Here is a 27405-nt window from a genome sequence, read left to right as displayed (position 1 = left end):
TGATACATTTTATAACATTATTTAGTACCTGCATCTACTGTATCTAGATTTTTAAAAGATTATTTATGAATCCGACTACATGTACAAGTTTTAAACTTTTGTGTAACGTGAATTACTGTATATATACCCTTTAAACTCTAATGAAATTTTAAGGCCTTTTCACCTAAAAGCTGACACTATACTGCCAACTTTTAGAACCTGAATGTCTGAATATTTGAGATATATGCAATAAGGACCCCCCCCCCCCCCCAAAAAAGTATATGTTTAAGAATTTAATCTTTTTGAAATGAATGAAGGAATTCTAAGTGAATCTACAAAAAAAAATCAATGCTTTACTTAAAATCAGAGGTATTTTATGTATATTTTTTTCATTTTCTTCTAGATATCATATCTAGATGTAGATATCATATTATATCATATCAACACATATTCCATAGGACTTTTTCCAGCTTTTCTGTAAACTAAGAGATAACAAAACTGATGTCGATTTGAAATGAATTCAATGGTTTTTTTCTCTTCTTTTTTTTTTTTTATACAGTTTCCAAACTGGATCAGGCAAAACTTTTAAAGGATCCAGAGTGAATCTACATGTACTTCAAGAAGACTCTTCTTCAAAAAAACACACAATACTGAAAGGAAAAAAAAAAACATTCAAAAATTCAAAGGGATGCAAGAATATTTTTTAAACCCATTGCTATCCTTGGAAGATCCAACAATTCTGAAATTTGCTAGCATCACGCTGAGCCACAGCTTCTATCCTCAATCACAGAACATCTAGATACCATCAGCCTACCGAGGAACTTGTTTAGATAGCACCTGCTAAGAGAATTTCCACTTGGGAGATGTTCCCCCTAAACCCCCAGAATCTTCAAACCTTATCGGCTGAGGCAAAAAATTAACTTCTGGAAAATTTCCCAAAATTTTATTGAACTCACGAGGTGCTACAACTTTCGTAAGATTGAATTTACCTCTCTCTCTCCTGTTTTTTAGGAGACAGAATAGCTTTGTTGAATCTTTAGGAAACTTCCCCTGTTAATCTGAATCATATCTTGCATATGCCCTTTGCAGCATCCATAAATAAGTTACATAATGAATATAAACAGTCTCTATTTTTAAAGATGTAATTCTGTATTGGTAAGTATCGACCTTGTAATTTTCTTTAAAAGATATCTTCATAACCTAATTAATTATAGTATTTTAATTATAATCATGAATATGATTTTACAAATCCACATATACTGTAGAACTTAGCAGACTATAATATATTTAATTTATTTCAAACAATAATGTTAGATATCACTGCATTTAACATCTTAAGATCTGGTCCTGAATTAGAAACTTCTTGCATGGCTATATTTAGGAACTGTTATGATGTAATTTTGCATTAATTCATTTCAAAATTTTAATTTAGAGGACATTCTCTTTTCAGATTTCTTTCTTGATTACTGAAAATATTCCAGTCATTTAAAATTGAAACAGGTAAAGTACAAAAAAGTATACTTTGATTCTAAACTAAAAATCTACAATGTAATGCTGTATTTTCACACAGAAAAGGTGCTTTCAAAAATATTTTTACTCATAATACATTCACACACTCAGATTTCACCTTAATTGCAACATCAAAAGATATTCTTGTGAATTCAAACCCCTATAATGCGACAAGATTACCCCCCATCAAATCACACACCCAGGAAGCTAAAGAATTCCCCCAGTGTTTATTCAGTGACACACTTTCTCACTGCCAGTGTTTGTATAATGCCAATCTCTGTCAGCAGGTGCCCCCCTCCCCCTACCCCCAGTTCACAGGAAGTCCTGTCCCCTACTGTGTATACACAAAGCCACCCACCCCCAAGAGATGTCTATGACCTTTGTGTACTCATCACTTATCAAAACACATGTTGGACTCACACTCTTTACACCACATGTACAGATTAATGAAATGAGGAAGAAATTGCACCTCTGGGGCATGGGATGTTCTTAGCAGGACAGTGTTCTTCTGCATCATTCACATCTCTCTCTCTCTCTCTCTCTCTCCCTCTCTCTCTCTCTCTCTCTTTTCACCCCACACACTAAATAACTGAATAAGTATATATCGAATGGGTTTCAACCCTCTCTCTCTCATCTCTCTCTCTCTCTCTCTTTTCCTCAAAATGAAAGGAACACAAAACACCTGATGGGTGAAATATACATCAAGATTCCTCCTTGCACCTTAGGAGAGTAAAAATAACACAAGTGTAGATAGAGGAATCTAGAGCCTGCATGCTCCGATATTAACCTCTGATGGAAACAACACCTCTGAGCAAGTGACATTTGAACTCTTAATTCTGATAAGAAATGTTTCCAGGATAAATTCAAGGAGTATCATTCGCTCTTGCTTCTCATATATTTGATCAAATTAGAAAGTAAGAATATATATATACATGTATATGGTACGGGCCTTTCCACTTGAAAATTATAATTCAATAACTCCTTTCGATAAGGGTTCTTCAATCTAATTACACAAACCATACTTGCAATCATAAATACATTAACTGATTGAAGGCTTTTAATGTTTTAATACAAAGAAAGCTGGGGTAATGCGAATAATTTGTCTATTATCTTTTATTGGAAGAAATATATCTATCACATAAACTTTCAATGATTTGACTCTTCCTGAAAAAAAAAAATGATTCTACTATCAGCTTTTTACATCAATGCCCACACCTATCTATTTCAACATATCTACAAAATGATTAAACTCTGAAATGATGAATTTTCATATTCACTAATGTAGAAAAAGTTCTTTTTTTTTTTTATTTCATTGCCAGCTCATCAAGATATGCCAGAACTCTACGAAACTGCTGTATGTACAGAAGCACCCACACAGATTTCAGATTTCTTCAAGAAAACTGCTTCAAAGCAACGCTTATCATCTTGGATTTACCGCCTTTTTGCAATCCAGCTGAGAGGTTCATTAGAGATTTCAGGAAGCAAAACATTGCTGCCCCTCCCCATTTAAAAAAGTGGAAGAGCCTTTGTTGTAAAAACATGATACCTACATCCTGTCAGTGGGGCTACCCAAATCTTGTTTAAAAGGAGGCTCAGCATTTGGAGCAATCTGATTGGCCGAGAAGATACCAGTTGCATTATGTGGTAGCAGTCAAATGGCCAACAGATCTCATGTGCTATCCCAGAAGAACTTGAAGTAAGCGTTGGTTGGCATTAGTGCCAAGTTTTCTGGCGGTCACAAGGGTTAGACCAATTTCTCTGCCAAAATCTATATAGAGGCATTCGTTCGGCACTCCGATCCTTTTTTTGCCCTGACAGTCAGCCATTGACAAAACTGATGGACTTACAACCGACAAGGTTTCTGATGCTGAGGACTCACAAGAAACAACTATGATCTCGGTCCATACTTCTTTGCTATCCCATATGTACAGCCTGATCAGTTATGGAATGTAAAGAAGTATGTATCCTTGCTCATGGACAAACGCCGAAGCAGCTTCAACTTTTTTACCGTCCACTAGTGGATATTTAACATTGTCTGTTTTCATTTGACAGGATACCTCATTTTCTCATGCAGATCTTTTTATTTGTTTGTTTAGTTTTTCCTGTCTTTTTGGACTTATTTATTACAAAAAAGTTTGTTTCGATCTCACTTCTGTTCTCTTATCTTTTTTCATCAGGTAAGTAAAAAGTCTGTGTGTGTGCTCTTAAAAGTAAAGACTTCATTAAGCTGCTTTAAAAGCTGTTTCAAAAGTTTTTCAAATGCAATATTTGTGCCTAAAACGCATTAACTTTGGTAGAACTTGTCTCACTTTTCATCTATCTTAGGATTGCAGGAAGCCATTTTCTTTGTGAGTTAGTGGGGCACGTTTCCTGAGATGATGTAAAACATATGTTTCATGCTTGTTACATCCCTCCAGTAGTATCAGTACTTGTGTGTAGCGTCCGATAGCATGTGTGAGGGGGTTCTCTGTGGAATGATAAAGATGGTTGCTGCTAGATCACCAGTCTACAGTAGAACAAAACTTTCCAGCCTACAGTTTTGTGAGCTTTTAGTATTGCATAAAAATGCATCAAATTCTGCTTCATTAAAGAGTTCAAAATCTGCTTTTTAACAATCTGTATGCTCAGTTGAGTAATAAATATAGTTCGTTTTGCAAGCATTTGAATTAATCTAAAGTATGAAGTGTGTTTTGTGAGATTTTTTGTTCTTGTACAGTTGGATTTGGAGATTTGAGTAAGAATTTAACAGCAGGGGGCCTCCATCAAAACGTGAGCTTCAAGTGCATCCAATGTGATCATGTTCCCTATCTAAAGATAGCAGCTATATGGCTTCTGAATTGGATCTCTCATGCCTCTGGAATGTCTGCTACTGCCTGTCAGCAGGGTGGCAGGCAATTATGCAAAATCCACTTCTAAAAATTCAAAATGGCCGCCATGAGCTCTTCTATCCTAGAGCTCCTCCAGACTGCAGGGCAAAACCTGTGACTTTGAGAAGTGACTTTGAAATTCTTATTCTGGTGCATCCAATCATTAAACTGATCCTTATTATTTTTAATACCATTTTCGATTAAAATTTAAATAAAAAAAAAATTGATAAAAAAATGAAGATCGTTTTTGTAAACTTTCAAAATTGTTAGTACAAGAACACCCTTTCTATTTTGTTCAGCCTCATAATCTTTTGATCATCTCTTGTAGCATGATTTTCAATATCCTTTTAGTGTTTATTCCAAACAACAAATGTGTGTTTTGTAAGAGAGTGTGTGTGAGTCTGCTTGTTTGAGATAATTATGGCATTGGCTTTGAAATATAAAACACATGCCAATTTTTGACATTCTCTTGAAAGCTCTTCCATGTTCCTTCTCACAACTCTTACACCACAGGCTCATTACAGAAACCGTTTCACTGCACAAATGGCAGAGATCTTTAATTCGACATGATTACTTGGCATACAAGATGTACACCCTTAAAAAAAACCCACACATGCCCTACATACCATAAACCTTACTCCAGACTTCACAAAACGTTATAGTCTATCATAACCATATTGAAATAGAAATTTCTGGTTATATATCTGCATCACAAGCCTTGGAAGATCACTCTGCCTTACCATCAATGTTCCATATAAACCACAACAAATTAAGCAACATACATTAGTGATGAGGAAATACTTCCAGTGAGGAAACACTTAATTCTAGATATTGTATTTCAAAGACTGGCCATCCCGGGATATCTGATTACAGAAAATAAATATCATCTGGTCCCATATGGACAACATTGTACAAAATAGAAATGTACAGGATTGCCCCCCCCCCCTCCTCCAAATTCCATTTACATTATTTTTCAATTGATTGTGATGCACAGGACCAAATATTTCAGAAGAGAACAACACAATCTAGAACACCAGCATTGTATACCCATTGAATTATTATATTTATTTCACCTTCATATACATCTTCATACATATGTGTATCAAAATATGTCCATCTTAATTATGCAACCATTTTGCATTCCCAGGTAAATCAAGGGATAAAACCACGATGTCCTGCTAGATTCATTAATTCTCATGTACTATGATATTTACATTCTGAATCAAAACTTTTTTATTTAATCTTTGAATTACTGGTTAAAGAAAAGCCCATTTAATCTTTGAATTACTGGTTAAAGAAAAAACCCCTCCCCCCCCCCCCCCCCCCCCCACTTAAATTTTTTTTTCAAGGTCAGACGAGTCTAAGTAAAGAGATAGAGAGCTAGATTATTACAAATACCTTATTCTTATTTCATATTCACACTTTCCTTCAGGGGTTTGGAGTGGGGGGGGGGGGGGGGGGGGGGGGGCTCATGCACCCTACCAGCCGACTAAGAAAACAATCTAGGGATGAAAGATCAAAGATTTCAGTTCTATTCTTATCCACAACAACCACTGAGAGAAGTTTAAAACTGCATGATAATATCCTGGAAAGGGCTTGTCAGCCACAGTCGTTAGTGTAAATACAGACTACCCCATCCTATTAGCGAATTGCGTAAAAAAGTAGGGAAAACTGAGGTTTTAATTATGCGGCATACAAGTTTTTTGTTGTTATTTCTAACTTGCAAACACATAACATGTTTATTCCTTTTCCCAATTTTCTTTTCCGTCTTCTTTTCTTTTTTTTGGCAGTTAACCTGATCTGTTTTTAAAATAAATAGCATTAACATTTTATAAAAATCTTAGCTGGTGTGCGGTACAGAAATATCTATAAACAAGCTATCATTGATAGATATAAACTACCTGCAGTAAACTTTACTTACAAACAGAAGCGCTTTCTCAACCACCTGACAATTATATAACAAAAATATAGTGTAGAAAGCTTTTTTAGAGTTGTCTTTCCTTGGTTACAGAGGAGAAGATTATGTAACAGAAAAAAAAAATTATGACAAAGTTCAAGAGTACCACACTACAAAGAGGAAATTATGAAGTATATCTGATATAAACTCCATATTACACTCTGAAAAGCACCATAAATACATGGACTTGAAAGTCAATGCAAGGTCTATATAATTAACATTATTATACCTTCTGCTAATAATTTTTCTAGTTTTCTAGTGCTTTTCTAGTGCTGATCATCATACGCTAAATTAGGTTTTTAATTTCTGGTAATGTGATGTCTTTCGATTTTTTAAACAATAAACTGCAACAAAATTGCCTGAAAAGAGCCCGCTTTTTTTTATGTATCTGACTAACAGTGCACAAGAACTGCCATGATCAACCAGGAAATCCACGCTAGGTATTTCTGTGTACTGACAATACGTAACACTGATGCATGACTGTCTGATCGTTCACCCACGACATTAGGGGTCATTAGAGTACGCAGAAAAAAAGCACATGTAATGCTTTGAAGTACCAAGAAAAACCATTCCTCTTTGGACGCAAGTCAGAAAAATGACAACATTTTTTGCTGCAATTTCTTGATTTTCTCTGTCGTTTACTGCAGTTAATGATGACATAATGGTGTTTCCATACGACAAAAAAACAACAAAGCATGATATCATACTGTCTTTGTACTGTATCAGCCTCTTCACATAGTTTAATAATCACCCTCAACATTTGCAAAGATACCAATGTTTATTTATAATTACTTGGTTCCTTTCACATTCCCTCAAGATTCCTTATTATCACTGATAAGTGTTAATAATAAAGCATTCGTGTGAATCTGACTGATAATTAATACACCTATCTATCTCCATTGGCAAAAGCATGCTCTTTTTTTCCCAGTTCTCAATCATGAACTGTGATCTTGAAATCATTAGAAGAGCATAAATACATGTATCAAATTGAAAGAGCATGATTATAACCTGTGGTGACTTGGCTAATGCTGATCCAGAGACAATGGAGCATTTTGTACATAAAATTCTATAGTGTTTGGTTAAGATGAAATAGTAGACAGAAATTACTGTGTGTTCTGTAACTTTTAAATGTACCTGTACTACCATAAGGTAAAACAGAAAAAAAGGGAAGAAAATAAAGCAGGTAGTGACTATACACCAGTACACATATTTAAAACCAAGCATTGAAACACCAAGTAGAATATCTAGGGGTTAAATTAATTAATAAATTGAATACAGTAGATTCCTTAATTTTAGGTATTAATGAATTAATATACCCATAAAATCGTGAGAAGCAGATCTCACACATTTTAAAATTTCACTTTTATTATTCTGAGAGATGTCAATTAAATGAATCTATGATAAATATTTGGCGTTTGCGATTTTATCTTCTTGCAATTTGCACTCACATAAAATAAGGAATCTACAGTACATAAAAGGTAACTTTTTCAGAATTAAGGAAAAAATTCATTTAACCATCTGCAATACATTATTCCCAGTACTCGAAGTGTAAAATTCACACTCTGAATTTAAAATATATAAATTTAAAATGGTTAAAAAACCATCTTCTGCTATATTCAGTCTACTGCAAATACATATTAGAATGTTCTAATATTTATGTCTTTTTAATTAAGAAAAAAATTATTGGAACACTGCATTAGTATGAAAATCTTCAAAAATATGGCACAGAAACGTCAACTACCAAAAATGTGGAAATAATCACGCCTCCAAAATCTTGATAATTATTACATGTATTAGTAGTAAAATCACTGCTGATCAAAACCATTTTAATAGACATGCATGCTCATCCCACGACCCCACTGAGATTCTGCACAACGCCAAATTTGACTGCAACATTCCTTGAAACGTGACTTTGATGTCAATACCTGGAACGCAAAAAACCCTAAAAATCTTTTCAAATTTCAAACTGAATTTTTCATCGAGTTTGAATTTTCTGATATTTTCAATCAATCATCTAAATTCACGGATGCCTAGATAGATACATGTAATTACTCCATCAAATAGCAGAGATAAAAGACCAAAACCTTAATACACCACGGCTAACAAGATGTATACATCCACAACATTAATCTCTATTTTTATAAAAAGAGGATTTTCACCCAAAGTAAAACCCCAATAGTCTTTTATTCTGAGCCTTGCAAACCTGAAGAACAATTACCAGAGCTAAATGGATTAGCTGTGGTTTTTGAGGAACATATGGTTTACTTTATCATGGGCTTCAGGAATGTCAGGCGCTACCGCAGAACCATATGTACTGGAGGGATTAACATAAAACATTCTATGGGGCCAAAATTGGGGGGGAGAAGAGGACAACAGAAGAGGGGGGGGGGGGGGGTGTAAAAAGATGCTAAAGAAGGCATCATATAATCTCTATCCAATATAATGTTTCAATTTGGAACCTGCTATCAATTGTTTAAAATCAATATCTAAAGCTAGAAGACTTTTACGCATTTCTCCATTTTTTTTTTTCAAATTTAGATCCCCAATCTCTTCTCCTGGTTTACAGTAGCAATGTCTGCCAGGTTTGATTTATCTTGTCTTGGAGTGGGGGGGCCTCCTGAGGGGAGAAATTCAGACAGTGATCAGGAAGCTCCCCGCTAATATCTGCATCCATCTTAATACAGAAAAGATTTCAGATAGATAAGATGGAGAGATGCTCCCCATCCATGCACACTAATTTGGGGGAACATGGAGCACACAGACAGAGCACAGATGCTTCGCCCCCTATGAGGTCCCTATCTGTGGTTAGGGGGAGACACGTGGAGTAAGTGTAATAGATAATTTGTGTATACTGTTGATGTTCCATCTGCCAATGGCTGCGCATGACCAAATATGCTGACAGTTTTTCCCATGGCCCGGCCAGCCTTATAAGTTATCCATGCTAGCAGAAAGATCAAGCAGCCCTCGAGAGAAACTCAAAACTACCCCCCTTCGCTTCCAAGAGCAAAAATTTCCAATCAGATTAAACAATTAATCTATTAACATGAAAAAAAAAATATGTGGTTGGTATGAATATTTATAAACCAAGAATAAATCTTCAGAAGAATGGGAGGTTACTAGTACATAAGAAACCTTATCCCCTCACATTGTAAGTGCGTATATATGCCAGCGTGTTCATCGTTTTATAAAGCCCTGACGAAAGACAATGGAGGAAAGAGGGACCCCTAAGACAGTACATGTGCAAGGTATATTGACATTAATACAAATACTACCCTCCTCCCACCTCTGCCTGATAAAAGTATCAGGGTTACACCGACTGTAACCCCTGACCTTTCGGCAGGTAATGGAGAGAGAGAGGCACACGCATTGTGAAGGGGGGTAGAGCCTAGGATATCTCACATTCCGCTCTGATCAACAATGAAACTAAGCACAGAGAGTGTACATCTTTAGGCATATACAAACTGTGAGAGCATTCAACACCGGGGCCGATGTTATAAATTCCCCTCTCTCACATACACCATAGGCACATGGCAGGCTTTGCCAAATATATCTCCCTGGTACCTGGATGCAGGTACGACAATCACATGGCTTATGGTGCTCTCAGTGCTCGGTCCACAGTCGTTGGCCATCAGTCGCTGCCTCCTCGGGATTAAATCACCAGCTATAAGGGGACCTGTATTATCTTCAGCTTATCATTTTGTCTCTGTACCTTCCATAATATACTCTATGTATCTATGTTTGATATATATTGATGAAGGATGTTATTCAGTAATTGCTGAAACAAAATGTAAGTCCATTTGTTTGGTTTTCTTTCTTTTTTATAGTTTGCTGTGTGCATTGATTTTGATTTTCAGGTATATTTTTCTCTGGTTCTTATTTTTTCAAAATTCAAAATAAATGATACAACTTTTTGCCTCCATATTTGCATGTAAAAATTACATGATAATTTTTCATTAGAAATGGGAAATATAAGGATCTTTATAGAAATCAGAAAAAAAGTAATAAGTTCCTGTAATTTTTTGCAACTCTGCATGCTTTTTGACTGTTGTAAAAATGATTTACAAGCCCGAAAAAAAAGTTTTTTCCGTAATAAATTGCTGCATCCTACAACTGGTTGAAGGGCACCATTTGAATGTTTGTTCCTGATTGCTGTGTTCTCTCCCTTTGTTTAGTAATAATAACCAAAAAAAAAAACTCCATCACCAATTTTTTATGAATATTTATTTATCCATTTTTTGTTGTTTTTTTTTACCTACATTTCCTTCCCCCCTGAACCAGCTACTGCAATATACGAGCAGCTGAGATGTTAGTTGCTATTCTGTAGTTGGTTGAGATTGGGCCAAATACGTTCAGCCAGTTAAATTTGGTCCCCTTCAACCAGCTGTAGTTAGCACTGTTAACGACCGCAAGCCATGCCCTGTGTATTTTTTTTTTGTGTGAGTTTTATTTTTACTTTCAGTTTTAAAATAGCTGTAATGTGAGTTTTGCTTTCAGCAGCTGACTGTGCATAAATCTATATTAACTGGGGAAGTTTTCAAGCAAAATTCCATTTATAGTAGAAGAGGGGGTGTTTTGCTGATGTTGTGATGCTGTCTGTATGAACTGAATTGCATGAACTGTAATGGTGATTTTTTTTTTCAAGTGCATTGATGAAATTAGCTTGTTAACTGGTTTAAATATTTAGTGAAAAGTGACACACTTGCTAAGTATTTTATGGGAAACCATAAACAGTTCCTTACTTACTCAATATGATACATATATATAACAAATTCCACTGATTACTGTTTTTATAATAAGTATTGATAGAATTAAAACTGTGCATTGTAACTTGCATTCAATCAAACACAACTGTTTCATGTCCTCATAACCTCCGGTACTTATACATGTCCAAACATACTGAAATTCTCTATACATGTACTACTGAAGCACAGATTTGTTGTAAGGAAAATCTAAGGCATAAAAAGAAAAGGTTAAGACTGCATAACAACATTATACATGTAGTAATTTAAAGCATTTATCAATGATACAATATCTTTCAAAATCATGATTTTTTTTTCTCGAAGAGGTAACAGAATAAAGGACTGAGATTTTTAAAAGAAACAACAGAGTAGACGACTGAAAACCATGGAGAAATATTTGTACTAAGATACCCGATGTAAGTTATGTGCAACAGCTGATATGTGTAGTAAAGTAGTAAGAGTATTTGTAGCAGGTACCAGTTATTGTAGGGAGGATAAAGCATTGGTTCTCTAAAACTCTGTGAGCCAATGCATGGATCTAATAAACACTTCATGCCAAAACCTCATAATCTCTAGTAACCTAGTTATGATATTTACCATTTGCCTTTACACAAGAGTTCACCAGGAGATACTTAATGAACATTTGATCTTTGTATATTTCAGATCTTTCCTCCAGTCCATGATCAGAAGAATCTCAAGAACAACAACCTCATGCTAATTAACCTACACTAACAAACCATCAAAATTCTCTTTCTAAAGTTTACAACTTTTTAACATTTCCTTACTGAAATCATATCAATATGTAACATATCCCCTCCCCTCCATGTCTTCTTAAAGTGTGTGAAAATTCTTATTCTATAGTTTACAACTTTTTAAGATTTCCTTACTGAAATCATATCAATATGTAACACCCCCCCCCCCCCTCCAAGTCTTCTTGAAGTGTGTGAACAATACTGTTGTGTAAATAACATTACAACATCAATTAATATCAATTAACTAATTTCTAGTGCCCGCATCACTAGTATTACATCATCACTGCATGAAATTGCATTTATAACAAATCCTATCTTTATTTTTAGCCATCTTTCCCTTCTTTATTGCCTTCTTATTTTCTTTCTCCTGTCAGGCTTTATTTCTGTTTCTATCTTTTACATGTAGTCACCCTTTCTCCATGTTTAAATGGCACTCTTCCTCCTCCTTTCTCTTTGTCTGTCAACTAGTAGTTGATTTTTGCACCTGATGTCTTCCAAGATCTCTCTCTCTCTCTCTCTCTCTCTCTCTCTCTCTCTCTCTCTCTCTCTCTCTCTCTCTCTCTCTCTCTCTCTCTCTCCCTCAGAATTAACATTAATCTTCTCCAGGGGGACCCCCTAGCTTGAGTCAGGGTATAATGTCTTGCACCTGGTAATGACATGCCGATGTCTTGTGTAACACATCTTGCCAAACTGTCCTACCCTGTCAGCATCTGGGCAGAGACAGCTGGGGAATGCTGCAGTGTAACCCTGGTGCTCTGGTCAGGTCAACAGCAAAATAAACAGGGTTAGAATGTGCATGGTCCTGATGAGGCCAAAGGGAAAACAAATCACTGCTTACCGGGACAGATCAAACTAATTCATTTTTGAGACCCTCAAGATTTTATTTGAAAGAAATTGTGATAAATCTAAAGAAAGTAGTAGCTTGGTTTTGAAAAGTATAATGTAACCCCATCAACAGGCAAGTTTTCAGCATTGTTTCTAATAAGATATCAGTAAAAGACATTTTGATTCTTAGCATTCCTTTTCATGATATATCACTAGGGAAAAAAAAATCAAACATGAAATGTCACTCTTTTGGCCAACAAGAAAACTCCCCCATCCTCTTTGTCTCCCAACTTATAAACAAAGCCAGGAATCTCCACACCAAAATTCTTTGCAAAAGACTCCCTGCAACAGGAGAGAAAGTGTGTTTTACTGAATTCCTGAGAGTTTTCTATGGTTACATCAATTGTAGGATGCTGCTAGAAACAGACATCTTCAATCAATCAGGAAGAGATTGGGTTTAGGGAACAATGAGAGAGAGAGAGAGAGAGAGAGAGAGAGAGAGAGAGAGAGAGAGATTGCCTTCCCATAGACAAGGACAAAATTTGATAAAACTATTGAATAACTTAGAACAGCATAACATTGTACAAACATGTTGATGACCAAAATATATGGCATCTGGGGAAAACCAGTTCCAAGAAGATAAAATTAAATTGGAATTTACCAGACAATCATATTCTCTTGATGCTTTTAGGAGATAATGGTTTTTTAAGCAATGAACTGAACTGTATTCAGAGAGCTTGTCAACACCTGTATACTAACTCTCCTCGTCATTTTGTTACATAACAGAGGAAGAGCTTCTGTATCAGCCTCCTTTGAAATAAACCAGCTAGCTTTGAGCAGAGATAGACAAAAATATACATTTTTGAGCTTTGTATACCCCTTTCTCAAAAAATTGTGCACAAAAAATGCACATTTTTCCCTTTTTTCCTTCAGCTTGCCCCAAATCTTCCTATTTTCCTGCTATCACCATTTACAAATTAATTTACTTCAAAGATCCTTGTGTGATACAAAATATCCTATATCCAAAACTCTACCGTTTTAGGGGTCAACGTTAGTATGACACATACACAACATCTCCCTTACATTCACAGATGTTCCTTACTTATACATAGAAATTACCATACATGGCTCTCAAAACTCCTGTAAACCCCCTCTCCCTTCTTTTCATCTCTTACTCAATACACATTGCGACAAGATGGTGCAGTTGTGGAAAAAATAAGAAACCAGAGATTTTAACACCCCATTTGATCCACCTATAAGGATCATAAAAGCAACATGATCCCAACACATCTGGGGAGAATAAAAAAGGAGATGCATCCTCCCACCACATGGAAATGCTATGGCTGTGTTTATGTATAGAGGCTCCAACAGATAATGCCTGCCGTGTTATTAGTGTGCCAGCACAGTGACCCCCTGTATGAGGACACCCATTGGGGGAATCTTTATCCCTCAAGACTGACATGGAAAGATTTATGAGAGCAACTAGGTGTAACTGTCTAAGCTTTAAAAGAAAGACAGAGCCCTAGTTTCTTTCATGAAAATACATACCGTTATATATTTAGAGTTGCAAAGTCAGCTGGCTTTAAATGTCTGTGGTTTGAAGAGGCATGCACCCATACTTTCAGCATGCAACATTTTGTTAAGGTTTTAAAATGATTTTTCATAAATTTATGATTTATGAATGTCTAAAATTGGGTTGATTAAATCTTAATATCAGAAATGATCATCACATAATAGTTTTTAATAAGCCTTGTTTTGATTTTAACTTTTTTCCATGCAACACAAGAAAACTATCTGCCTCATTTTTAAACTTTTTTCAGACAAGATTAGAACAACCAAAGTCAAAGTGTTAATAAATGTAAAGGGAGATAAGTCTCTGATCTTTTGAAGTTTGCTGTGAAGAATTTACATCACAACACAGAACACTGGTAGCAATTATAAATCCTATTCAAGGATATTTCTGAAAATCTCTCAGAATTTTTCTTATAATTACCTTAACTAACATTAAAAACATCTGATTATATAACAAGAACAATAAGATTTTGAAGTCCATGGGAAAAGAAAGACAACTCATGTATATCAAAATATTAACAAACATTGATGCTGTCCAAAAGGAATGCTTGACTTTGCTATGAAGCTCTTTTTACAGTTATAAACCAGTGTGTGAAGCACTTCAATCCATGGCTTAACCAACAAATGAAAAAAAATTATCCTTGAAACAAACTCTTCTTCCCAATGTCCTAACAAATTCATTCAATATACAAATTCAACTTAAAAAAATTTTTCAATGAATAAAACTGATCTTTGCACACTATCCCAGTTATATTTGAAAGAGAAATGTGATACAATATACACTGCAATGTTCAGAGAAAAGGTGATAACTTAGTGACCAATATGTAAGCAGTCTTTATCACGAACAATTTAATAAACCATATACGGTCACCACAAACTCTTGGCACTGTGCGATCAGATAATTTTAACATTAGGCACATTAGGTTGGGAAGTTTTCAATGCAGAAATCAATAATGCAGTGCAAATTTTGCAAGTATTTAAATCTTAACACTAGCGACACATAATTTATCAAGTCAATTATCAAGCAATCATTATGAAAAAGACAATTACTCTACAAAACATTTGTGTAATTTTGACTACCAGTATAAAGTTAAGTTTATATACAGTCTTAAAATTCTTTTTTAAGGATTATCTTGACAGAGCAAGTAAACATGCAATTTCAAAACAGAGGCAATATAAAAGAATGAATACAGCAAAAATATATACTTGATGCTATAAATGTGTCTGAATAGTGTTGTAATTTAAATCCTTCAAAAGATGAACACATAAGATATCTGCTTAATTTGGCAACAACACTTTCATGCCATGCTGACTACATGGATTACATACCTGGGATTTCCCCGTAAAGCAGCGTGATGCAGTGAGTTGAAGCCATTGTTGTTGGTGATCGTCAGATCTGCGTGATGTTCCAGAAGCAGGGAAATCATGTCGTCCCTTTTTTTGCTGATGGCGTCATGAAGTGGGGTATCCCCCTCGGAATCCTTAATAAATGTCACAGATTAGCATAAACACGTTAGCATGAACAAATGCAAGGTGACTAATTTATGTTGTTGATTTCACATACTATCATATATTCTGAATCAAATTCTCCTAGGAACTCACATCTAAATTATTTATCTCTTTATAAAGATTTAACAAAATATTTCTGAACACAACGATTTCAAAGTTTCATTTGTGTCAATATTATTGATGCACCAGTATAATGAAATAGTAGTAAACAATATCAAAATTAGCAATGATGTAATGTTACCATTATATCATTTTATAGTTTTTGCTGCAAACGTTAAGAAGTAAAAGACATTCATTTATTTGAAAAAAAATTAAGATTTTTCCTTTACCTGTATTTTCTTTTTCTACGAAAAATTACATGCACTTTCAATACCTCCATTAACCACTATGACATCACACAACACTATCCATGCCCAAACCAGTTTCTACCTGCAGACTCGGGTGACATCCCAGATCCAGGAGAGTTTTGACCACGCCAATGTGACCTTTGTTGACCCCTATGTGCAGTGGTGTCTGTCTGCGTTTATTGCGGGCATTCAGGTCGGCTCCCCCGCGTTGTAGCTGTTCAATGACGCTGGGTTCGTCTCCAAAAGCTGCATGATGCACTGCACGGTCGCCATCTTTGTCCTGAGAAAAATAAAAGCACAGATAACTTGCAATACTGAGCTGGATTACATAAATGGAAATAACAGTATTTTGTTTTACGTTGACCAATGCACCTATTGGCTTTTTACACCTCTTCCTTAGCCAAGGGTTTACTATCCATTCCGCTCCTCCTCTTGTAGAGAAGCAGAGTGGATCGTAAACCCTTGGCTCGCGAAGATGCCTTTTACAGTTATTTCAACAACTACAGATTAACAAAGAAGAAAGGAAGGAAATTACTGTGGAATCATTAAAATTTGTGGGGGCCAATTTTCGTGGATTGCTTAAATTTTACAGGTTCGTGGGGATGTAATTTCGTGTGTTATCTTTTACCTACAAAAGAAGAAATGACTTTATAATCCTAGTTTACTAAGACGTGGAAGATGTTAATTCCTGGATAAAAGGTACCCACGAATTCCACGAAAATTGAGTCACCATAAATTCTAATGATTCCACAGTATTTCCAAATTATATTGAAACTCTGAATCCCACCCATGACATTATTTACTGGTAGTCATCATGAGAACAGGTCTTTTAATGCCTTAACTATGTATGTCTTGCATAAATTTGGCACCAGAAAAAGCTTTCAATGTTCTCTCTTAGCATTTTCAATACATATGTCAAACTCTTAAAAACATGTATCCACTAGTGCAATGACATGTTTACACCTAAAGTTACATGGGAAAAAAGAACAGAAAAGATATTGTACCTCGATTTCGAAGTCGACATCGTGTTTGATGAGGATCTTGATGACGTCAGTGTGTCCATTCTGTGAGGCCGCCTGCAGGGCCGTGTGTCCAGCAAACATTCCATTGGCCTACATAATTCAAAGCATCTTATCAATGAAATCTATCTGTTAACATGTATGTTCCAAAATATCTTAGCAAACACTGTATTACCTCCCTTTAATTTTTTTGTTAAAAATTGTTTTAAAAAAGTTCATGCATTTCTTTCTGTTGTCTAACGCTCAGCTAGATTTGAAAGTTTTGTAATTCTTATAAAAGGAGTTGTCTGTTCCTCATACTAATATATAATCTAAAATCCCAAGAAATTCCACTTTGGCATCAAGATTATACATGAAGCACCATTGTTAAGCTGAGCTAAAAGGGAAAGTAAATGAGGAACGATGTGTAAGTATATAGCACATAACGGTAAAACCTACCAACCTTTAACAAGAATCAATGAATGGTTGTCAGAGTTCTAGCATTTAGCTTAAGTCATTATTATAACTGTGTGTAATAAAAACTGTATCAGATTACTAACAATCTTATATCGTAATATGAAAGCCAGATTTAATAATATAAACACACATCCATTGTATGAATTAAACAGACCATTTACAATCAATCATTTAAGAGTTATCAAACCTTGCTGAGGGACAGACAACATTTTAAAAACAACTTGAGATTAGCAACAAGTCTGCAATGACCACTCTGCACTACCACTATAATAATGAAATGCCGCAAAAATATACAAATTTATTAAAAAGTTATCATTTAAAGCAAAGCTCTCTGATCAGATATTTTAACATACTGCTAAGTGTGAGTTATCTGCCTTCTCTGCTGCGTTTTGAGCGGGTTGGTAACTCACATCATTGTCGGGTCGACTGAGCAGATCTTCCACCTTGACGTAGTCCCCGTTGGCCGCCGCCTTCACCAGTTCCTCGTTAGCATCGCCAGTCACATGGGTCTCAAATAACTTCTTCAATAATGCGCTAAGTCTCTCTGAAAAAAAAATTATAATACATGTAGTTAATCAGAGTACCATCTTTACCATTTCATCACAATGTGGTAAACTAAAGATATAATGCAGACTCATATAAGTCTTTACCTTTAAACATGCCCTTATAACCAATATTAAAAGGCAAAAAATATGTTTCAAATAATATCTTCTGATCTACTCATGTAGATCACAACAAAAGAGTTTAAAATAAAGAAGAGTGCATGGACTTTTTAGATATAACTGAAATGACATACCAAGGTAAATATATGTATTAAAATAAATGATAATATTCTTATTAATGAAATGTCACCAGAACATAACACTTCATTGGTTAAAAATCAAATCCATTTGAAGCAGACTCCACCATAGGATCAATAAACAGATGTTGTTTGTCATCAGATTGCAGATTTGTAGCTCATTTCATGGTACACTGTATCAAAACTTATTCAAATAACAAAGCAAAGTCACAAATAAACATGGATAATTTGTACAACTGAATTTTCTATGCAGTGATATACATCTAATGACAAAATCTTGTGATAACTTAATTTCCTTCCTTCAAAAATCCCACCCTTTCCTGCTAAGAAATATATTTTGGGGTTCATGAAGTAGGGTTGTCTCTAAGACCTGTGGGACGGGGAATTCCCCCGCCTAAAGTCATTAAGTGATGTACCGGTAATTACCCGGCTATTTTTGCATTTCAAACACAATCTAGCTATAAGCTAGACCCACAGACCCCATTCTACCTTTTTATTTCTTCCTTCTACTTCAATTTTTAGAGACAACCCTGATGAAGACATGAACACCTCTTTATACATGTACTTCTCTACAAAAACTTTCAGGAGACCAGGCTCGGGGGCCACAAAACTACGGCGAGGTCAATTTTTGTTTCAGTCTTGCTTTACAGCTAGATATTCCTTTTAAGAGGACTGAGATCAAAAGTCAACTTGTGAAAGTGTTACGGCCCTGGGGCTTGATGGTTCCCTTTCTCACCTCCCGAGGAGTTTCCTATGGCAGCACCGTCTGAGGAGGCGACTTTCGTGACGGCGGAGGGGTTGTAGGTCCACGAGGTGCCACAGACCTCCACCTTTAGGTCGCTGTCGTGATAAATCTGCTGGACACGCCCGATCTTACCCAAAGTCTGCAGTAAATGTTGTAAACATTGTAATTAATAAATTACTATCATCACTTAGTACAAATGTACTTACATCTTCAAACATCTATAGTTAGATATATTTTCATTTAACATGGAATAATCAAATTAATCAAATGCCCTAACACAGTTCTGTTAAGAGTGATAACCCCATTTTAAATTCCCAAATTAAAAATGCATGCAAACATAATAAGAACTAGATACGATCTCGTTACGAGTAACGAGTAGGTCTTCCGTTCAATTTTTTAAACGATACCATTAAAATATCAAAGAAATTTCACAATTTCCACTCAACACCTCCCTTTCAGATAATGTATACAATTATCAATATCCTTTCAAATGCTTGACAAAGAGTTTTGCTTTTTCACATACAGCACATTAAAGATTTAAGATTGTTGTCCCCTAAAATCCCTAATGACGTCATCAGTGGGGTTGGCATTGAGTTTTACAAACTAATATTGTTACGATCAACAACTTTGCTTCTATAATGCATTACAAAATCTTGATCGTTTTAAAGGTATTTGAAAGAGACTTTACGAGTCTCTTGGCCCCTAATTAAAGGGGCCAGCCCCTTTCCCTAGAGTTCATTCAAAAGGTCCCACGAATACTAACATTTTTTGTTCTTACAGCCACCTAAAATTGTTGTTCATTTTTTAGATACAAATGATTGAATATTTTAGGGGCCAGTCCTCTAGATCCTTAATGGGGACAGACATTGGTGCTTTGATTAATGGAATCGATTAGAATCATCAATGCAAACATTTTCTCTTTTACAATGCTTAACAAAATATGTCTCCTTTTTTAGATATATTGCGTCCAAGTTTAAGTACTTTGGCCCCTAAAAAACCCTCATTACGCAATAAATGGGCGTGGCATTTATATTTTATGAGAGATATTGTTTCGATCAACAACTTTGCTTCTATAATGCATTATAAAATCTTTGTTGTTTTTAAGTTATTTGTAGTAGAGTTTACGAGTCCCTTGGCGCCTAATTAAAGGGGCCAGCCCCCTTTTCTTGATTTTGTTGAAAAGGTCTTAAGAATACAAACATTTTTTGTTCTTACACCCATCTACAATTCTTGTTCAATTTTGAGATACAAATGTTTGAATATTTAAGGGGCCAGCCCTGTAGATCCCTAATGGGGACAGAAATTGGTGTTTTGATTAGTGGAATCGATTTAAATCATTAATGCAAACATCTTCTCTTCTATGATGTCTAACAAAGTATGTCTCCTTTTCTAGAAATATTGCGTCAAAGTTTCAGTACTTTGGCCCCTGAAAATCCCTTATTACGTAATAAAGGGGCGTGGCAATAATTTTTTCTGATAGATATTGGTATTATCAACAACTTTGCTTCTATAATGGATAACAATATCTTTATCATTTTTAAGTTATTTGTAATAGAGTTTACGAGTCCCTCAGCCCCTCAAAAAAGGGACCAGCCCCTTTTTCATGACTTCGTTGGAAAGAACTTATGATTATCTACCACTTTTGTTATATATATCTTAACAAAATATCAATTGATAAAACGATACAGATCAAAACGTATGAAAATTTTGACTAAAAATTCGTACCAAATTTTCGTGCCTACGCGAGCTCCAAGAAATAGCGCCACTGGCGTAAAACAACACAATAGTGCACAACTTCAAACTATAGACTACCTATCCTGAAAATTTCATAGTCATATCTCTGATATTTTCTGAGATCAACTCTGCACAAAAAAGGTCATAAAAATGTGAAAAATGGCCGATAAATCGGTACCGGAAGTGACGACAGGAAAAATCTCAAAAATGTATGAAGTTTATCTCAAGTTTCATCTTCTGTGAAAAAATAGTTGAATTCGGTCGAATAGTTTTCGAGAAATCGCGTGCACAAAATTAGTGGAAAAAAATAATAAGAAGAAGAAATCGTACGAAAACTATAAGGTCTTCCGTTTCCAACGGAAGACCTTAAAAATTTGAGTGTGTAATTTTTTTCTGAAAGTAAATTCCTTCACTTTTTATCAACATTTAAAATGAAATATACTGTGTGTAACAACATATGTTATACTTGTGGGAGTTGATTTAGTTTGAAGTTTGAAAAGGATCCAATTTACTAGTAAAATTATGACTCACTAACATATTTCTGGGACAAAAGTTCATTGGCTCGAAAAAATAAAGAATTTCAGTTAATCCTTCAATGTATATGAATCATTATAATCTGTATTTCTCTAAAAACCATGCAAAGCCACCTACACAAATGTTAAATATTTAATATCCTCAATGATAATTTGAATTACCACCTCTTCCTCAATTATCACATCTAACATAAGTACTCCCATTAAACAGAAAAAAATTGTTCAGAGACATCATACATTGGTACATGTCATAACTAATTTCAGTGACTCTAATAATCACATAATCACTTGAAGCTTCATCTCAGACTAATAAAACCTGCATATATTATGGTTTCAGTGTTATTGAGTTTCAGATTAAATGTAATGGCAAGTAAATCTGAGAATCAAATTTTGAGGCTAAATTTCCTTCAACCAGCAAAGATTGAGGCATCAATTTTATTTGGTATCAGATAAAGACAAGCATAATAAAAGAGTCAACTCTTGTGGTTCAATTTTCTCCACATCAACTGCTAAATTTTCATGGCTAGCAGACAGGGTTGGCCGGGAAATACCAGTGCTGGGAATTACCAGTGGTAAATACCGGTATTTCCCGTCCCGGTCAATACTACTGTTTTTCACTAACGTGGGAAATACTGGGAAATACAAATTTTTAATCTTTATTTCTTTAATTTTTTCAATGTTAAACATATGTTTATGATAAAAGATATTAACAATAAGCATCAAAAACCAGTTTATCCTACTTTCCCATTTCACTGCCAGTTTATGAATCTTAAATTCACCAATCACCTATTCCCAAAGACTTCTATAGCTGCTAAAGTACAAATTTTAGTCCAGCTTTTTGAACCTCAAGTTTTCTGTTTTACAGATTTATAATTCAAAGCACAAAATAAACTGTTATAATTACTGTAGGTGTTACAAGTAACAATTAAATAATCACACATGTTGTTATAATAAATGACACTTGACAGTTTTGTGCTCCTGTTTAGGGGAGATATATACTATGAGTGGGGCTGATTGGCTTCTTCTTAGGTGTGTTGCATACTGAGGTAGTGACACAGTCACACTTTATTTTTCACAATTTTCTTGCACCATTTTCACATTCACCAAATAACCAGAAAATGGAACTTTTGATATCATGTTTATGATAACTGTATAGATTCATCTTAAAAACAAAATAACAATGTTGTCAATGAATGAACCATGTTTGGAGTATTCAGAAGAAGATAACCAATGCATTACTGGGCAGTCAAAACTTGTTAAAATCAAAGAACATTTATAAAATGTCAAAAAGCTGACAAGGTGTACTATTGTCTACATCCCTACAGATTTGATTAAGACTAATGTCTAAGTATGAAGTACTATAATATGTAGTTGTACTTTATTTCCCAGTATTTCCCGGGAAATACCAGTAATTCCCCGGAATTACCAGTATTTCCCACCGTCCTGGGAAATATGAGTATTTCCCGCTTTTTTGCCAACCCTGCTAGCAGAACTAGTGGATGTTGTATATTTTATCAAGCCCAACTTCCCCAGTTTTCTACGTAATGAAGTGTACTAAGCGTACTAATGTGTACTAAGTGTACTAATGAAGTGAAGTTTAAATTGGAAATTGTACTGTACCGGCATCATGGCCTCTGCCCATTCCCCATGGCCTCTCTGTAAGAGCTTGATCTTCTCTGGGTCATTACAGATCTGGACTAGGTCACCCACAGCAAACTGGGCCGAGGGGGTGACTGAGGGCGTAGCCTCATTAGAGGTGGAGGGGACAGCACTAGGAGTGTTCACTTTTGTAAGAACTGCAGGGTTGAATGTCCATCTGTGATGAAAAAACAAGGGAAAATGAACATCCATTTCAATGTTAGATATGCGACATCTGTAAGAAGGCAAATAAGAACACAAATCTTATTAGCAATGATCAACCTTAGAAATGTACAAGCTTATCTCTTAAAAAGATTGGTGAGCTAGTGCCGTAGCCATCCTAAAACAGAGAAGCAGATTTCTAAAACATTGGTTTAAATTCCTGAATCGATTAATTAACAATAAGAAGGCACAGTGGTGTACTGGAATAGTGCTGGAGTGGGGTCTCAATTTAGAATTGTGAATCAAGAGTGGGCTTCACATCGGCAATGGCATAGCTCATTGACTGTGCCTTAATCATTATGTTTCAATTTCGAGGTGAACACTTTTAAGAACCATTGGTACTGTTGTGTAGCAATCGTATCTTCTCGGGCCTTTCCGGCAAGCTCGGAAAACATATCCGAGGTTGTTTTCCGAGCTTGAATAAATTTAAGATAAGGCTAGCTATTTATTATAATATTTAAAATAACTTTGCATTATAAGACCTAAGCTACTGTTACTTTTTGAGATTTTCAATAAAACACAAAACTTCATGTGAAGGTGATAAAACGGAATTCAGATGGTACAGTTTATCTACAGTAGTACAGTATTCCCAGAATCCCCTACTATGGAGTCGAGCATGCATATTCCAGTGAAAAAGACTAACGTAGTTGCTAGCGCTCGAGAGTGCTAGCAATGATCAAGAGAACAAAGCTGACTTATGCGCCATATGCAATTTCTTTAACTTTAACAACTAAACTACACTTAGGATTTAGATATTTTGTTGACAGGTACACATACATCATTCTCCTATCTAAATTTTTGTATCATGATATAAAATCTTTTTGCAAGTGGGAAGTACATCTACCAGCATAACTTTCATGTTTTTTAGACAGCAAAAGCTTGCTTTACTTTATGGAAACAGCAAATATTGGTATCCCGTCGAGAGCTATAATACTGACCGGTTTCCACTGGGGTAAGATACAACAATATCATGGTCTTCATCAATGCCAACAACAGTTCCTGTGGTACCCAGACACTGAAATAGACCATGTCACTCACTTAAAAGACTAAGTTTCAAACTAAATTCTTAAAAATTAACAGTTTTAAACAAGTTGCTGTATGGATTCCATTTCAAAGCATTAGAAAAAATGTAAACACTGACAGAATACATTTTTTTTTATTTCTCAAAAATTTTTATTGAATTCGTCTAGATTCTTATGATTTGAGGACCTTTCTGAGGCTTTCAATTCATCTCTGACCTTGAAGAAATTTTTGAATAAAATTTGTAGAAATCTTTCAAAAATGTGGTTTAATCAATATCAAAGGCCATCAATTTAATGGATTTCTTCGAAAATCACATTTTCAAGGAAACATACAGTAAATTTGTGAACATTGACCCAATCGCTACAATAAGTTAGAAATTGCACTTCAATGAACATTTAATTTTGTGGATCGATTGTATCAACAACAAAATCCACAAAACTTGGTCTTCAACATATATTGATGAAACCACAGTATCCTAACCTATGACCCTCTGGATTTGACCTCTTACCTCAAACATTCCGTCGGTCCACCCTCCATGCCCATGCTGTAGAGACTGTACAATCTCAAGCTCAAGGTCGACGTTGACCTGGTCACCTATCGCTAGTCCCCCCGGACCTGATCTGGACCCTGGACCTTGTTCTCCTAAGGAATGGAAATGCAACTTACAATATGTATACATATATATTGTGGTATTCGTGTATAACCATGCCTGTTTAAAATCTGAACATCAAGTCACATACACAGTAACAGCAGAATGTTATCATAATGAACAATTACTAGTAAGTAAATGTTATACAGTACCTTCAAATTTCAACTATTAAAATTTTTGTATTGTGAATTCTTTATAATATACTGCTAGGAAGTTTGATGTAGACAGCAAAATAGTTTTCTTACCCAACAGAGGAAGATGGTCCCTATAAAAAGAGCCTCCTTTGGCATCATTCACAACCTTCAAATCTGCCTGAAAATGGAACAAATACACCTATTAATGTGTTCATAAAAGCTAGCAATGAAAAGTTTTGTCTTAATTTGATAGAATTTATGGCATCAGGTTTTTTTTTAAAATTTCTTGACGTTTGTTTAAATCTCTCGTGAACGATTTTGCCAATGCACAAACTTCATTACATATTACTGATGTAAATAAGCAAGTGATCCAAAAATTTAAAAAAATTAAAATACAAAGAGAATCTCATATTACCATTCCCTCAAAGCCCACTCTGTAGAGATTCTTGGCAGCATTGTCCCACAACACATAGGCTGCACTCCTGGGACTGGCTGCGCTCCAGTCTTGAATCTCTGTGACCTTGCCCCGACGCCCGTTGCCCCCGTCCTGATCCTCCCACTGCCAGTCCACCCCCCTCACAACCCGCGCCCCTGGAAATATTCCCCGGGCCGTGATTTTCTTGCTTTTTCTTCTAGGTTCAACTGAGCACCTGCAGAAAAAATATCTAAAATTAAACAATTCTTGACAAGGTAAATATTCTCAAACGAATTTCGACCAAGAATTTAGAAAATTCAAATATAAATGATTCTTGCTTTAAGAAAAGATTCTAATAGGAATTTTTACAACAAATGTCAAGTTATTTGCCCCTCTTGATATATGTACATCGTTTTAAGTCGTTTATCTCCGTCATAATTTTTTGTCATACTGGTACATTTCAACCTACTTGTCACTTCCAGGTGTCGTGATTCTGTAAAATCGGTGCCGTAAATTATGTTTATCGCCATGGTAACAGACACTACACAGGTCATAATTGGAGCATTCAGCACACTTCCATCTAATGCCAAATATAGGTTGCTGCCTGCAAGTGTCACACATCGTGCCATCGTGTTTTATTCCTGTCAACAACAAAAATAGTCATCATCATATCTATCATGTCTTTTTCATTTCAATATGAATATTGGTTGACGAAAGGTAGTAGCATATACATGCCTACGTCTCCTTACTTCTAATCTTGAACTTAATTTTTCAATAAATTTAATCTCCTGGCCAAGAAAGAAAATTTTTACATTCAAGCTATTAGGATTTTGACAACAAAGGATTGTTTCAGTTATATCAGCTAATAAGTCCTGTGAGATTTTGACCTGTGAACCATTCTGGTAATTGTGTGTAAATTTTGAGATTAGTGAGATACTGGTCAGTTATCAATTTGCTTAAATCACTTTATCTTATCTGTTGACCAAAACAATGTTAAGTGGTCTAATGGGTTTTATGATTTTTGATCCAGCTATAACTGATGTTAATTTTAAGCTGCAAAAGAATGAAAAATGCGAGATTTCATTTTAGTAAATAATACATCAAATTGGCGAAACAGCAAGATTGATGTTGTCGAAAGGATGGAACATCCTAATTTGAATTGAATCCATTTAAATCCCAGAAAGAAACTCAAGTTTGGAACACACCAAGATTATGAAAAGTATTGAATAAACAAATTTCTCGGCAAGCAATAAAATACATGTAGTAATATGTGACTAGAGAGATAGTTACAGTTTGCTATGCTTGAGATGCAAAACTCAAGTGGGTGACACACACAATTATTACAATTTAAACCTTGACAAGGGACTGAAATGGGGGCAGATCAAATTTCAAGACATGAACAAGAACAATTGTCTCGAGACTCGGTGAAGGAGTCAGTCCAAATATCAAGCTGTACCAAATCTCTACAAAGATTTAGCTTGGTACTAAAAATCTCAAAATATGGTTCCTCAGAAATACAAGAGTACATGACTAACATAAGCCATAAACATGTGTTATATGTTCTAGTAACTAAATAAAATCATGCACTCAATGCACCTGTTGGAGCACTATCGACGATCCTAAGGTCGAATGCCCCTGCACATCTGTAATTGGCTGCTGTCCCATTGTCCCACACAACGACAACTTCCTCGGGAGACTCGAAATTTCTCACAGTACCAACATGGCCCTCTCCACCATCCTGTTTTCCCCATTTCCAATCTGGACCTCTTACAACACGCGCCCCGACGCCCTCGACCATGTTCACACGAGCTACACGATTAGTCGTGCTAATGTTAGGGTCTATATTTTCGGCATTCATTGTCACTGGTGGTTTATATCACCTCATTGGAAAGAAATAAGTCAATTCTTCAACGATGTAAACATTTTCTTCTGTGTCTGTCAAATGGCTGAAGTATGAAATCTCGCGAGATATCTCGAGGCCG

General features: G+C 35.4%; 1 protein-coding gene and 1 long non-coding RNA gene across 6 annotated transcripts in view; one reads left to right on the top strand and one right to left on the bottom strand.

Annotated features, from left to right (window-relative positions):
• LOC128167147 (E3 ubiquitin-protein ligase MIB1-like) overlaps window positions 1-27402 on the bottom strand; it is a 40081-nt gene extending 12679 nt beyond the window's left edge. For 2 of the 4 annotated variants that reach the window (XM_052832695.1, XM_052832696.1), the window contains exons 1-12: window positions 27020-27402; window positions 25893-26064; window positions 25424-25658; window positions 25120-25186; window positions 24734-24867; window positions 24141-24217; window positions 22963-23158; window positions 19067-19214; window positions 17885-18075; window positions 17061-17168; window positions 16139-16336; window positions 15530-15681 (exon numbers count right to left, since the gene is read on the bottom strand). In XM_052832695.1, coding sequence (XP_052688655.1) covers window positions 15530-15681; window positions 16139-16336; window positions 17061-17168; window positions 17885-18075; window positions 19067-19214; window positions 22963-23158; window positions 24141-24217; window positions 24734-24867; window positions 25120-25186; window positions 25424-25658; window positions 25893-26064; window positions 27020-27281 — 1940 coding nt within the window. In that variant the 5' untranslated portion in view covers window positions 27282-27402. The remainder of the gene's footprint in view (window positions 1-15529; window positions 15682-16138; window positions 16337-17060; window positions 17169-17884; window positions 18076-19066; window positions 19215-22962; window positions 23159-24140; window positions 24218-24733; window positions 24868-25119; window positions 25187-25423; window positions 25659-25892; window positions 26065-27019) is intronic. The other 2 variants (XM_052832697.1, XM_052832698.1) reach the window with 1 other exon arrangement.
• On the top strand, window positions 3477-4590 carry LOC128167153 (uncharacterized). Of its 2 annotated transcripts, none has more exons than XR_008241220.1 (2): window positions 3477-4029; window positions 4205-4590. It is a non-coding gene; the product is annotated as an uncharacterized LOC128167153 (long non-coding RNA). The 2 variants fall into 2 exon arrangements; XR_008241219.1 differs by having other exon boundaries at window positions 3477-4040.
• Window positions 27403-27405: the final 3 nt, after the last annotated feature.

The sequence above is a fragment of the Crassostrea angulata genome, chromosome 10 (assembly GCF_025612915.1).
Source record: "Crassostrea angulata isolate pt1a10 chromosome 10, ASM2561291v2, whole genome shotgun sequence".
In the NCBI taxonomy this organism is placed as follows: domain Eukaryota; kingdom Metazoa; phylum Mollusca; class Bivalvia; order Ostreida; family Ostreidae; genus Magallana; species Magallana angulata.
This window is presented reverse-complemented; position numbering and strand designations above follow the sequence as displayed.